General features: G+C 45.1%; 1 protein-coding gene across 2 annotated transcripts in view; it reads right to left on the reverse strand.

The window, feature by feature from the left end:
* LOC311367982 (patatin-like phospholipase domain-containing protein 7) overlaps positions 1 to 13,545 on the reverse strand; it is a 33,451-nt gene extending 19,906 nt beyond the window's left edge. For both annotated transcript variants that reach the window (XM_084486852.1, XM_084486853.1), the window contains exons 1-19: positions 13,426 to 13,545; positions 12,922 to 12,973; positions 12,714 to 12,788; positions 12,169 to 12,256; positions 11,053 to 11,135; positions 10,479 to 10,579; positions 10,222 to 10,362; positions 9,551 to 9,710; positions 9,016 to 9,096; positions 8,545 to 8,673; positions 8,008 to 8,088; positions 7,189 to 7,312; positions 6,300 to 6,368; positions 5,469 to 5,554; positions 4,994 to 5,149; positions 4,659 to 4,736; positions 1,771 to 1,976; positions 1,235 to 1,366; positions 743 to 866 (exon numbers count right to left, since the gene is read on the reverse strand). In XM_084486852.1, the coding sequence (XP_084342978.1) occupies positions 743 to 866; positions 1,235 to 1,366; positions 1,771 to 1,976; positions 4,659 to 4,736; positions 4,994 to 5,149; positions 5,469 to 5,554; positions 6,300 to 6,368; positions 7,189 to 7,312; positions 8,008 to 8,088; positions 8,545 to 8,673; positions 9,016 to 9,096; positions 9,551 to 9,710; positions 10,222 to 10,362; positions 10,479 to 10,579; positions 11,053 to 11,135; positions 12,169 to 12,256; positions 12,714 to 12,788; positions 12,922 to 12,972 (1,965 nt within the window). In that variant the 5' untranslated portion in view covers position 12,973; positions 13,426 to 13,545. The remainder of the gene's footprint in view (positions 1 to 742; positions 867 to 1,234; positions 1,367 to 1,770; positions 1,977 to 4,658; positions 4,737 to 4,993; positions 5,150 to 5,468; positions 5,555 to 6,299; positions 6,369 to 7,188; positions 7,313 to 8,007; positions 8,089 to 8,544; positions 8,674 to 9,015; positions 9,097 to 9,550; positions 9,711 to 10,221; positions 10,363 to 10,478; positions 10,580 to 11,052; positions 11,136 to 12,168; positions 12,257 to 12,713; positions 12,789 to 12,921; positions 12,974 to 13,425) is intronic.
* Between the last annotated feature and the right edge of the window lie 469 nt (positions 13,546 to 14,014).

Below are 14,014 nucleotides of genomic sequence, written 5' to 3' on the forward strand. Positions count from 1 at the left end.
TATACTTCTGTCTACTTCTATTTATTCTCCACGTGTGGTATGAAGAGCCAGTGAACCCAGTGTTTCAGATGGAATTTGAACACTATAGGATTTAAGAAAAAATGTGTTTTGGGAGAGTTTTAGGAAAGAACCTCTTATCCCCATAGTTACGTCCCATGCCAACTTTATGAAACTTTTTTAGTACCGTCACTGTGTGACCGTTATCAGCGTTTATAGCTGCGCTGTTGTATATGAAATCCGCCGCACACCGTAGCAGTCCTATTTTGGTTACAGCAGAACTTCTGATCCAGCAGTCATACTATGTTACAGCAGAACCTCTGATCCAACAGTCCTATGTCACAGCAAATCATCTAGGGGGGGGGGGGGGGGTTGGCATAGATCCTGGGGAGGAAACAAATAACAAACCTGTTTTGTTACGGAGACATTCTAGCGAAGAAAACTCTTCCAGGAGGGGATTTGGATAAGTGTGATTCTACAATGTGTACACCGTGTACACGGTGTTGATTTGAATCCTTTACAGACACCTTTCCACAGTCTGCTCCCGCTGGCTGATTTTGTGTTCCCCAATTAGACGCCTACAGAGTCTAATCAAATATGACACGAAAGTAAAACCACTGGGTTCACCCAGATTGGAGCTCGCCTGCCATCGAACATTGGATGATTCATCGAAAGTCTAAACTCCAGATGATTCATCCAAAGTCTGAGCAGCAAGAACAGTAACCCATTTGTTTTGTGTGGTTACCACGCCGATGAGGTCTCCCCGTCCGTACTCCCCCGTCAGCTCCTTCTTGCCGTCGTCCTTCTGGATGACGGAGCGCAGGCGACCGCTCAGCACGATGTAGGAGCTGTCCGACTTCTCGCCCTGCCTGAGAGACGCACACGCACACGCACACACAGACTATAAAATCAACAAAACAAAAGCCAAAAACGGGATAAAATAAACGTTTTTTTTGGCAGAACAAATAAGAATACACTTATGTAAATCTAAAGACTGGTGTAAATGATTGTGTTCATGTCCCAGTGGGACCACCTTGAGGACATGATACCGTAGATGCTCTGGATAAACGTGAACAACAAACTGAACAACTGTATTATCCATCTTTTTTTTTTTTTTACGATACACTATCCCCAGAAAGCGATGAACGAGGACACTCAGGAGCGACTGAAACTAGGGGAACCGTGTCCACGCGGAGCGAGGCGGGGGTGGAACGCGGCGTGGCGGGACGGGGCCTACCTGTAGACCGCCCTGCCGGCCTCCACCGCCACCCAGTCCAGGGCGAAGTCTATCTGCCGCACGAACGGGGACATCCTGCGGACCACCGTGTGGGCGATGTTCAGCAGCACCTTGGGCTCCACCCGCATGATCCTGCAGGACGCAGGCAGGCACACACACACACAGTAGCTTTACATTTACATTACCACTATACAATTGAACCCTACTATATCGAAATGACAAATAAAATATGAAACTATAGTGAAACTAATATGAAACTATAGTGTGATGATGATAATGATACGAATAGACGGAAGCTGAATAGTATTGTCATCCTCGTGTTCATTCATTAAAGAAAAAGGAAGTCGAATCCGATCCAAAATACTACAAAACCCCACAGCTGACATGTTGTGATCCCAGCGGTGGTGTTTCCCCAACGGTCATTGTGTGTGAGTCGCTCTGTGTGTGTGAGTCGCTCTGTGTGTGTGTGTGTGTGTGTGTGTGTGTGTGTGTGTGTGTGTGTGTGTGTGTGTGTGTGTGTGTGTGTGTGTCTTTACTCATAGAAGTGGCTCTTTGAGATGGCGAGGAAGCGACAGTCGCGCTGGGCGCGCACGGTGAAGATGAGGGGCTCCCCGGTCAGCACGGCCAGCTGGCCCACCAGCTCCCCGGGGAAGGTGACGAACAGACACGACTCCTCCTCGCGGTCCACCATCCTCTGGAACACGTGCAGGGAGCCCGAGATCACAAACTGGATGCTCACCTCCTGGGGGAGCAGAGACAGAGAGACAGAGGGAGAGGGAGAGGGAGAGGAAGAGGGAGAGAAACAGAAACAGAGAAACAGAGAAAGAGACAGACAGACAGAGAGCAATAAAGATCGAGTTAGAGATAAAGATTGAGAGAGAGTTAGACATGCAGACAGACAGAGACAGAGAGACACAGATGGAGATAGAGACAGAGAGAGATATAAACAGGGAGAGAGATAAAGATAGAGAGAGAGATAAAGATAGAGAGACAGAGAGACGATTAGATAGACAGACAGACAGACAGAGAAAGGGAGAGAGAGGGTAAATGAAAGGGATGATACGAGAGAACGAGGGAAGGGGAAAGGGAGAGAGGTGGGGAGTGAAGACATGAGAAAGCAATCATTGAGTGATAAAAAAAGGACCCACAGTCCATCACTTGATCATGTGACACTTGTGAGGAAAGGAGGAAGGAGTTTATCGGATGGAAGAGATTTGATAGAAGTGTGGCCTGAAATATGCGGCCATTATCTAAACTCCCTAGACTCCGAAATTGTCGGCCCTGAATACTGATAGGGAAATGCACACTCTATTGACTCACTGGTCAGGACTGGAGCCGAGGAAATTAGGTCATCACCCGCTGTGTTTTAACCTGGAAGGATTCATTTGAGTTGCAGAATAAGGGCATCACCAGGGAGATAGTCATTTATGCGAGCTGAGCCATACACCTGGCTGTGTGCCAGCCTCATAAACAGCTTAGAGAGAGGATCAAAAAATGAAATAAAAACCCTCACAACGCCAACCTAATAAGTCCTTCATAAAGATATTAAGATGCGTGCGTCTCCGAGGACAAAAAGGTTTCTCTGAGCGCATTGTGATGCTCAAGTGAAAACACACTTCAGTCACAAAACCGATTTAACCAAATTTCTGTTGAACAGATTCCCATTAGGACTTTTTGGGGGCACTCAAGAAGGACGGTTTGGAAGGACTTGAGATCCACTCAGACAGAGGCCATTTTGCACCAAGGTGCAGTTCTTCATAAAGCAGATAGAGAAAGCTCTGATAATATGATCAAATTAGTAGAGTGCATGTTGGAATTGAGTGGCCTTGATTTAAAAGTCGATAGCACACTCAAATATTTGCAGAAATGGTACGAATAACAAAGACAAATCTAAAGACAATGGCTGTTGATGGTGCCCACTCACTCTGGACCGTATGAATCAATCCACAGAATGGCTTTCCTCTCAGCACATGAGACGGACGCAATTATGAATGATGTATCTATGTGAAATATATCTATGTCTGTTGTGACACACACAAACCAACTGCTGTGCTTTAGCCTCAATCCAATCCTCACATAGGAGGTAAAGGAAGGTGCAACCTTGGCAGCCCTTTATATTCACTCTTTCTCACACACACACACACACACACACACACACACACACACACACACACCATTCTTTACGTTTACTGCCTCAATTCCCCTACACAGCTCCCCTCCCTTGCCTATCCCTCTCTCCCTCTCTCTCCCTCCCTCCCTCCCTCCTCTCCACCCTATCCTCCCCTCCCACTCTGCAGTAGGTGGACAGACAAACGTGGCCTTGAGAAGACATAAATGCAGTATTTATTCCCTGTACTGTACTTTATACGCTGTATTTATACCATAGTGACACCAGTGAAGCCCCTTATTTTCTACTCTTGTGCAGTGAACAAACAGTGGACAATTAATAAATGGTTGGGGTCTAAACATAACCGTTTAAACATCTGCTGCCAACTGAGCAAGCCTGGATGGAAAGAATAAACATGAGGACAAAAGTAAACTCGCCTTCTTAAAAGTGTACACACATTCACTTCTAAATAACTGACTCGTTTGGCTGAGACCGTACTGAGAAGATAACCACCTTCTCATCATGTACACCATTCCATTCAGAGTGACCTGCAGTGCGTCAGAGTAGACACACCGTATTATCGCCGTAATTGGAAGACAAAAAAAGCGACGATAAACTCTGAAAAAACGCTAAAAGGTAATTTATTTATTGCGATTTAGATTTGTCTTTGTCTTTTGGTCTTACCAATGGAAAATGCACAGAACGTCCTTTGCAGAGGTAAAAAGGATTAGTGTAATCCCCAGCAACGTTTGATGGACTAATTACTTGGTTTTTCAGGGTAAAACTTTTTTTGGAGTCGCAATCTTTTGCATCTTGTAGTTTCATTTGATTCAAATAAATAGGGAGGGAGCGTGACTGTAGCAATCGTGGTGTGATACTTCATGATGCACAGCCATTGCCTCTGTTTGCTTGTCACTACAAGAGGCAATGGCTGTGCATCATGAAGTATCACACCACGATTGCTACAGTCACGCTCCCTCCCTGAAGTGACGAGATGGCAACAGGGAGAGTTGTTCTAATCGGATCTGGAACTCACACAAGAGTGGAGTTGCTATGCGACATGGGGGTTGAGTTGGTTATATGAGGCTGTTTGCAGTCATGTGACACTCATGTCGCGCAAACTTCAGATGGGAGGGCAGGAGGTGAAATAGCGAGCGTGAAGCGGCGGTACCCGATTCATATTAGCAGCGTGGAACGAAAAGTTCCAGAAGGCAATAAACAAAAACGATATATTGGAATTGATTTGTATTTATTTTTTTTTTTAACCATTAGGCGGGACGTAGACTGCAAAGGACCAATGAGAGGGGCTGCTCTGACCTGGTCCCCCTGATGGGCCACCACAGACCCAGCCTCTACGTGGTGGAGGGTCACTCTGTTCTCCAGCAGACCCGGGTCCTACAGCAGAGGAAACAATAAAAAAAAGACTGAAAATCCAAGACAGAACTTTTTGGCGGTTATTGATGTGTGAACCGTGAAATAATAAGTAAATGAGGGCGCAGTGAAAGAGAATCGATATAAAACATGATTGATGCTTAATGTCCCCCGCATTCATCTCTAAACTCTACAGAATAGTGATCCGTTTCACGCCTCGCCAAACAATGGTCACTTTCACATTACAATGGATTTTATTTTTACAACCTCCATCCTTGTACCTGCAGCTGGAAGATGCCCAGGAGGTCTCTCTTGGCCGCCTCAAAGACCTCCCTGCTGCTGTAGACGTCGTCAGAGCGCCCCCTGCAGCCTGAGTAGAGGAACACGTCCGCCGGGGGTCCGTCCGTGGCCCCGCTCTTCTTGGGGGTGCTGCGGGGCTGAGAAGATTCACAGCACACGCGTTCAATTGGAGTCATGCACCGAAATCACTGCTTGGCTGACGATTTATGGATAGTTTGAATGGTTCGTGTGTTTTCTTTACATTCAGCAATCACTCGAGGATTTAATTATACCAAACAAAAACAATGATGGTGTGTGTGTGTGTGTGTGTGTGTGTTTCTAATGTGATAATTAGATGGCACACTAAGCTTCAAGGGTATTAGTTGAATAATGGTCTTAACGTAATGCGTGCGGAGGGAAGTGGGTCGTCGGAACGTGTAAAGGAGGCAGTGATGGGGGGGAGGAGGAGGCTCCTACTTTATATGAAGTGGGTGATGGTTCATCAGTGGCGCCTTTGGACCCAGAGTCAGAGTCCACTCCCAGGTCATGCCCTGAGGGGTGCCCTGTTCACAGAGCGGAGCGTTAGAGCACACACCTTCAACTCACCGTGAACTCATCTGTATTTCAATTCGGACGTTTAAATTGTCGTCATCATCATCATCATCATCATCATCATTGGTCTCAGTATCATCATCAGTATTGCTTCAACTTCCATTACCATTTCAACTGAGCGCATTAAAGAAAATAAATGCGAAAATAGACTCTGGTTTACTATGAGGGCTTGTAAATCATAATGCATCAAGGGATTTTTTGCTACAAATACACCATAATCCAGACTAATGAACACTTTGTTCTTTAGTCTAACAAGAGTAAGCTGTAGCAGTCTAAAGCACAATGTCTCGCCATAATGACAACCATTTCCCTATTAATTACTATTAATTACTATTAATTATAAGAATAACCAAAACGCCATTACTACCAACACAATAACGAACATATTCCAAGGCTCCTATGAGACCAAATTGGAGGCAGTCATTGCGGTATGAAGTCACGATGTACAAGTCCTACGAACCAGCGAGAGAGACTTTGAGGGTACAGCTGAGGGGTAACCCAGTACATTCAATGGAAGCACAGTGAACATGCTAATGCCGATGTTTAATCGCAAGTGCTCACGTCCAGGTCAGTTATGTGAAGGTGTTGAACCACTGCATGGGACCCGAGCCCCAGTACCTCTGTACCAGTAGTTCAAGTCCAAGAGCCCCTTGCTCGTGGGTTTTTGACGGCCAACGCACCACAGGCCTTCCTCACCTGTGCTGTCAAACGGGAAGGTGATGGAACGCCTCTTCCTGTGTGGATTATTATCCTGTTGTCCGCCGTCTATCAAGCCGAACAGGAACAAAAAGGGCAGAAGAATAAGATCATCTTCTAGTTCTTCTTGAACAACACGATTGTATTCATATGTAGGCTAGTGTGTTGACCTATGTAGGCCAGGTCAGTGATTCCCAATCATTGGAACCAGTACCCTAGGGCGGTGTTTTTCAACACCGTGTGAAGGTGGCAGCTGGTCTTTCCACTGTTTCCCATCTGCTATGGTCCTTTTGCAGTAATAAATGTGTGTTAAAGGGGCGCTGGCACTATTTGCTCAGTCACTGGATGTGTATATATCTCTTTTTAACTATTTGCATATGAGGTGGTCCATCCTTGATGACAATCTAGTGGCACACCTAAAGATAAAAGGTTGGGAAACACTGCCCTAGGGTCTATGAGCAGTTTGGAGGCGGTATGATTGGTTGAAACAACACAGACTTTCAATACTTCCAAGAGTAGGGAACCACCAACCTAGGGAAAGCTGGTCTTGGGAAAAACATTAATCATGATTATTTGCACCAAGAATGGGATCAGGATTATACAGCCAATTATTCATTGATATTATGGCTAAATAAGGATTTGAATGGAATTTTTGGCACTGAATGCTTCAATATCTCTGAAACAAGTTTGGTTTGCTCCAAAAAGGGAAAACCACATTTCTAAACAGAGTTCTACTTTAAATCGTGGGAAGCTCAGATCGCAATCAGAATCAGATGTCACTAAATCGACCAGCTCCAGACCCAGGTGATGAGTGATGTAGACACAGCTCATAAGTGCGGGATACATGCGCATGGTCTATGTGCTCAACATGAAAAGAGGCTCCACGGACCTGCTTCAGGGAGGGCCTCTGCGGAGCCGGGGGTCTGGGTGTCGGGACGGCGGGAGATCTTGCTGGGGCTGGCCTCGCCCCCCGTCAGCCGGCTCAGGTTGGAGAGGAGCACGGCCTGCCGCTCCTGGTGGGGGGGCAGGGTAAAGGACCAACAGGAGGACCACCCAGGTTGGTGAGGGGGTGTCTTTAAGAGTCTTTCGACTCTTGTTAGGATGGTTATCATGAGGGCTGAGTGAGTGAGTGAGTGACATTTTATCAGTACGTCTCATTTCGGGGGTCAACCGGTTTGCACTGGATGCAAACACACTGTCAGGGTTATGGAGATTTAAACGGGAATCTGATTAAACCGGCCTGACATGAAGGAACCTTCAAGAGATGCCTAAAACGGTATTGATATCATTTGTAGAGAAGAAAAGATGCTTAGGGGCAAGTTGAAAGAAAACAAACAACTGCATTCCCTTACAATAAAAACAACTAAAGGTATGATAGCTCTGGCTCCGTGGAACGCTCCGTCGATACCAGATATAGAACCAGTATCACACCCCAGGACCGTTTCCTCTTTCCGCTGAAGAGGAGGGTCTATTTCTATTTATTTTGCTTCTGGTTTCACGCTGCGGCCCGGAGCAGCTGATTGTATTTGAAAAATACGAGGAAAAGACTGGATCAACAAAGTCCTGACTATGTTCTCCCATGGGTGGGCCTCCACCCTTTTCCTCCGGTACTTCAAGGTAACATTCTAGGAATGTCTCAAGAAGAGAAAATGTCTTCAGACCCCTTCAGCTAATCCCCATGCAACACCATGAGGTGTGTGTGTCTTACCGGATTGAAGAGCTCAGTGGTGAGGCCCAGGTAGTTATGCAGTGCCAGGAAGGTGACCCTCTGAAGGCGAACCATAATGATCTACAAGTCCAACAGGGCAAGCCAATTAAATTTTTTAACATTTTAGTACACATTTTTCCAAACCCTTAAAAAAGTAGTAAAAGTCTAGTAACATAAAAAACATAATGTAACATAACAATAAACATGTTCTATGTCACTTTATCACTACATCCAGAACAGGTCAAATGTTTTTATCATTATTGGTGTTGCATTCTTTGAACAATACACACATATCATGTAAAGGGTTTCTTGACGTTAGTTCAGCTTTAATACACATATCATGTAACAGGCTAATGATGTGTAGTGCAGCATTAAACACTTATACTGTATACACATATCTTGTAACGGGTTATGGATGTGTCGCTTTCAACCTGTCCAGATACTGACGTTTTAGTGCAGCTTTAAACTCATCCAGGTTGACGATATTACTGAAGTATAGTGCAGCTTTAAATGTGTACAGGTGGATGAGGGGGTTACCTGAATGACGCGGACAAGCGTCTCGGGGTACTTGTCGAACACGGACTGGAAGGCCGACGCGGGCAGACGCAGTACGGTGGAGCGGGACGCCGCTCGCACCAACACCGTCTTGAAGGGAGCGGGGTAACCCTGGATGAAAGAGGAAAGTGGCCACTTGTGACTGTTGACTTATATTTCAGCTCGATTCCAACAGGATTCTGATCTGTTGTCTGTGACGCGCTACGACCGGTAAGTTAAATAGTGTCCGAAAAATAACAAATGTTCCCCTGTTCATTGTTTTGCAGTTCTCACAGTCAAAGCATCCGCCTCCCCCACCCAAACCAAATAGTCACACTATCCTTATAGAAAGAGAGTGGACTGGAGACAATGGCAAAATTAAGGAGCTTAAGTCTCAGAGAACAGGACAGGGTCAAAATTGGAAGATGCAGGGCAGTGGCTGTGGTGTGGGGCCGCTGAGAGAGAGCAACTCACCGTGATGATGTCCAGGATGCTCAGCAGACTGTGCACACTGTCACCGGGAAGAACCTCCTTCACCACGGGCTCCGTGCCGTCCTGGGCCAGACCAAACATAAAACACAATACCTATTATGATCCTTGGATGGCTGCAGGGAACAGGCAGGTAGTGGTGAATGCTGAACAGTAAATGTGTGTTTAATTGACATCACATGGTGGCTTTAATGCGTGTTAGGCTTTATGTCAGACGTTGAATGTCTGTGGATTAGTGGTTTGTGGTCTGTAGTGTATAGTATAGATCAAGCATTTGTGCCTAATAAGGGAAGACATGGTTAGGCATTTTGTTAAAATGTCCCCCATGAGCAAGGGATTTTTGTTAACAACGGTCTGTTAAGAATTCTGTCTGTGAATTTGATCGGCCCAAAAAGTTCATTCATAAATGTATTAATTATACTTGCATGCATAAAGATATGTAAAAAAATTATAATAAAATAAAAAATAAAAAACGGTGAAAAATAATGAAAACTAATTAAGATTTGTTGCGTCCACATACGTTCTCATGAATGAGGAGCTCCAGTCGGCCATCTTGGACAACGTAGATGCTGTCGTCATCGTCGCCCGGTCGGCAAAGCTCCTCCCCCTCCTGCAGCTCAATCAACACCATGTGACGACAGAGCTCCAGGAAAAGAGGCTTCTCAAAGTGGCCCAGCACTCTTCAAACCCCATGGGGAGACAACAAAATGCATTGCATTGTTATTCACCAAATCATAGACACAGTGGTGGAAAGCACTTCACTTTTTAGATTTGGCAAAGTTAAGTTTTGAAGTTGAAGGCTTTTCTATTTAATCTATTCAGTTAGTTCAACTTGTACTTTTATGTGATACTAGGCAAACTAAAACAGGATCAACATCGCAAATTGACTAAACAACACACATAAACAGGTTCATGTTTCATGGATGAGTGTGGATGAAGAACGTTGAGATCAGTATAGGCTATTTTATATCAAGTCACTTAGAAAGGTGCTGTAGGTACTATTTGGGAGTTAAAGAGAGAGAGAGCGACAGCAGAGAGAGCACAAAACAACCAGTCCCCTCCTTCTAGGATCAATGTCCACACACACACACACACACACACACACACACACACACACACACACACACACACACACACACACACACACACACACACACACACACACACACACACACACACACACACAGTTACCTGACATTCTTCAGCATATAGAGGACCTCTGACGGTAGGTTGGAGCTTTGAACGTCAAACTCTGTGAGGTCGGCTTCCAGTAGGGAGGGTGGGGGTTCCTTGGGCTGTAGGGTGGGCGGATCCTTACGAATTCTGAGGATTCTGTCAAAACAACACACGCAGATATACATCACACACACGATCATGTGCCATGTAATGTAGGCCTTCACATACACACGAGAATGGACAAGCCCAAGGTGTGGCTATGTGAGACATACTTGCGAGCTATGCTTAGCACTTTGGTCCTTTTGCGTATGCGCTGAGGTTGCTTGGACGTGGAGGTCAGGGCACCGGGGGTCGTGGCGGACAGCGTCTGAACCTGCATCACAAAAGGAGACTTACATTCAGTGGGAAGTAGGAAAAGCCCAGACATGCCCTCCGCACATAGGTTTACATGAGACTGAGTGTAGAGGGGAGCATAGATCAAAAGCTGCAGACAAACTTTATTGCAGACGTTTCGGTGGCAGACCTGCAACAGGAGCATCGAAACGTCGCAAAGAAATATATTATTGCAAGTTAGACAGGTAGTGCAGGTTACTTGCATTCATTATGGGGACAAATGTGAACAGTATGCAAATCAGCCATAGCATTTATTCATAGTTTGCTCAGAAAACGACTTGAGCAAAGCATTTAGACCGTTTCTTTCATCAATCAAGCATTTACAAGCAAACAAAATAATACTACAATAATGGGTGACAAATAAAAAGCTTAAAATGTGCACATCCATTTAGCGTGCATCTTCTGAGGCCTGCCTGGAGGACAAGAGAGGAAGGGAGTGTGAAGTAGGTCGACCTTTCGCATGATCTTCCGTCCGTAGAAGAGCACTTTGTCCCTCTTCCTGAAGCGGTAATGGGGCACACCAGGCTGCCGCTCACCTGCATCAAGAGAACAAGAAAGAGCCTTTGCTGCTATTTTTTTGCAATTGTAGGCACACTTCCGCTGCATAGCTCCATGGAGGTATGCGCCGGTACGTCACCTGCGTAGCCCACAGCGGCCACCGTCGTAGACAACAGACAGCTCCACGATCTACAACTAACCACCACTCATTCACTCGGCTCATTTACGCAGACAGCGAAAACAGGGTTCTTGCACCATTTTTAAAGTCAAATTGAAGACATTTTAAGACCTTTTTAAGACCATCACAAATATAAATTAAGACAAAAAATAATAATAATAATAATAATAAATAATTACTTGATAGAAAAATTAATTTATTGAGTCATTAATAAGACATTACTATCAAACTTAACATTCTAGTGCATCCTCAAAATAACCTATCCTAATTTGGAGTGAAAGTAGCAGTAGCCACGGATACTGAACTTTCCGCTCCACTTTGTTGAAACAATTCAGGCATCGGCGTAGTCCCGCTAGCAGCCACGGGGTATCGCTTATGTTTCTGCGATCTCATGTGGGACTCAAGAGCTTTCACTCCCATGCTCCCTAGTGTGAATGACTTTCGGCATAAACGGCACCTTGCCTCGTAGTCACCTATCTTCTCCAACCACCCACGAAACCTGTCCTCCTTCAACCATTTCTCATTAAATTTGCACCGTCCCATCTTCAAACTAGCGCCGCTAGCCTACTGATGTCCACCAGCTAGTGACGAGTGACGACATCAGTAGGCTAGCGGCGCTACTTTCAGGTTAAATAGGTAATGGTAACGTAAAACTCCTGAAATGCCCTAATCAAAGACACACTATAATGGGAAATTTTCGCACACAACAAATCACCTGATCAGATTAAATAACCCACTGCAAAATTTAATACCTACAGCACATTTACAGTAAATTTAAGACAATTTATGACCTTAAATTTCACAACAAAAAAAAGTATGACTTTTTAAGACTTTTTAAGGACCCGTGGGAACCATGGAAAAATGGACAGATATGTAGAGAGAGGGAGACTCACGGGCCAGCTTGTGTCTTCTGTAGAGGAAGAGGATCACCAGGCCAATCAGAGACACGGCCACCGCCGCTCCAATCAGCACGCCGGTGAGCTGCGAGTACAAGACCAGATCCAGTGAAAGACCGGTCACAGGAAGACAACCATATAGGGGTGGGGTGGGGTGGGGGTGGGGGGGGGGGGGGGTTACAGGGACAAGCTTGTCTTGAAAAATCCTCATGGCCATAAACTCAATTGTGATAATGACATAGTTATAAATTGTATTAAGAGACTGAGTGTTTTTAATGGAATGCGGGGGAGAGCGTGTACACAGTATTCCTTTCATTTTCTATGACTTGTGTATTCTGAAGAATACAACATCGATATAGAACCCATCGTTCTTTGTTGGTATGCACCAACTATCACACACTTGACTGTTAACACCAAAACAACAAGCTAGCTACTCTACTACTATTGATGTGGTTGTGTTGATCCGTTTCCTATAGCTGCTGTGCAATCCGGATGAAATACATTCTGCCAAATGACTCAATGTACATCAAAACATTACACACCATAGTTGTCTGCATCCTCTCCTCCACAAACATCTGCACCCTGGCTTTAAGTTCACTTCTGCTGTTCGCCCAAACCTGTAAAGATACAGCAATGTAGCGAACAAACCAACCGAATTCATATGCATTTGATTGCACCTCACACTGTTGATAGAAGGCTAGTCATTATCCTAATGCAGTCCTCTGGATGTCTAGAGTTAACATTACTTACCGAACTCGTCCACCCGCAGAGCTCCCCGTGCTCGCCATCCTGGCAGGTCATCCTATCAGACAAGAGGTGTAAACCTGGTTTGGCTGTGATCGTCGTCACTCACTGGGATACACAACGTTCAAACGTCCTTAGAGATCTCTAAACGTGCCGTGAGTGACACATTAACAGTGGAGCAACAGACTCCAGCTTGGCCGAGATGCTGGAGCTCTGTCCGGACCAGTATCTTGTTGTTTTAGACCGATTAGCCGGTGTTCGTACATATGTCGCAACAGCAACGCAATTGACGAGTAGCACATAGTTGGTAGCTCGCCTTCTCGGTAGTTTTGTTGGCAGAAGGAGCTCCTATACCAGCTGACTGGCTGGGCACAGTACTAGCTATGCTAACATATATCAGAGCTCAGCCAAATTTCCATTTGCATCTTGGTTATAACACAAATACAACGATAGCATGCTATGCTACAAATGCAATATTCAAGGGAACCTTTGCGAATACTCTGTTGTTACCTTTTAGTCCGCGTGACCTCCGATAGACAGCCCGGAAAATACTTTCAATACACCATGAGTCAATACAAAGTTAGCAAGCTAGCAAACAAAGTTGTTCAATGTAGATGCTGTCACTTTCTTTGCTCCGCCCACTTCCTAGTTAACCAATAGATGCACTGCGTATTCCTGCACTCTTGTCGGGGGGGCAGGATCATGAAGATCATAGCGTTATACCGGTTTATAGAACGCAATTTCCGGTCTCGTAATTCCTGCGAGATGTGTATGCCGGTTAACAGTCCTCACAACGAGAATAATAAGAAGCTGACATTAATAATAATAATTAAGACAGGTAAAATAATTATTGATTTTTTTTTACCAAGAATTAAACAAAACAACCGAAACATGCAACGAAAACGGCATGTTTCTATGAGAAATCCCGCCCTCTCTCGCCCCCAAAACCATGTAACGGAAAACCCCGCCCCTCTCTCGCCGGAACGAGATGAACACGTATATTTGTCGGCCGGTCTTTTGCCATTTCAGATTCTGTTTACATCCATTGGAGTAAACAGTTTTACTCGTATGTTTCTTATATATGTAGAATCTATAGATC

The sequence above is a fragment of the Micromesistius poutassou genome (genome assembly GCF_964030765.1).
Source record: "Micromesistius poutassou genome assembly, chromosome: 22".
Taxonomy (NCBI): Eukaryota; Metazoa; Chordata; class Actinopteri; order Gadiformes; family Gadidae; genus Micromesistius; species Micromesistius poutassou.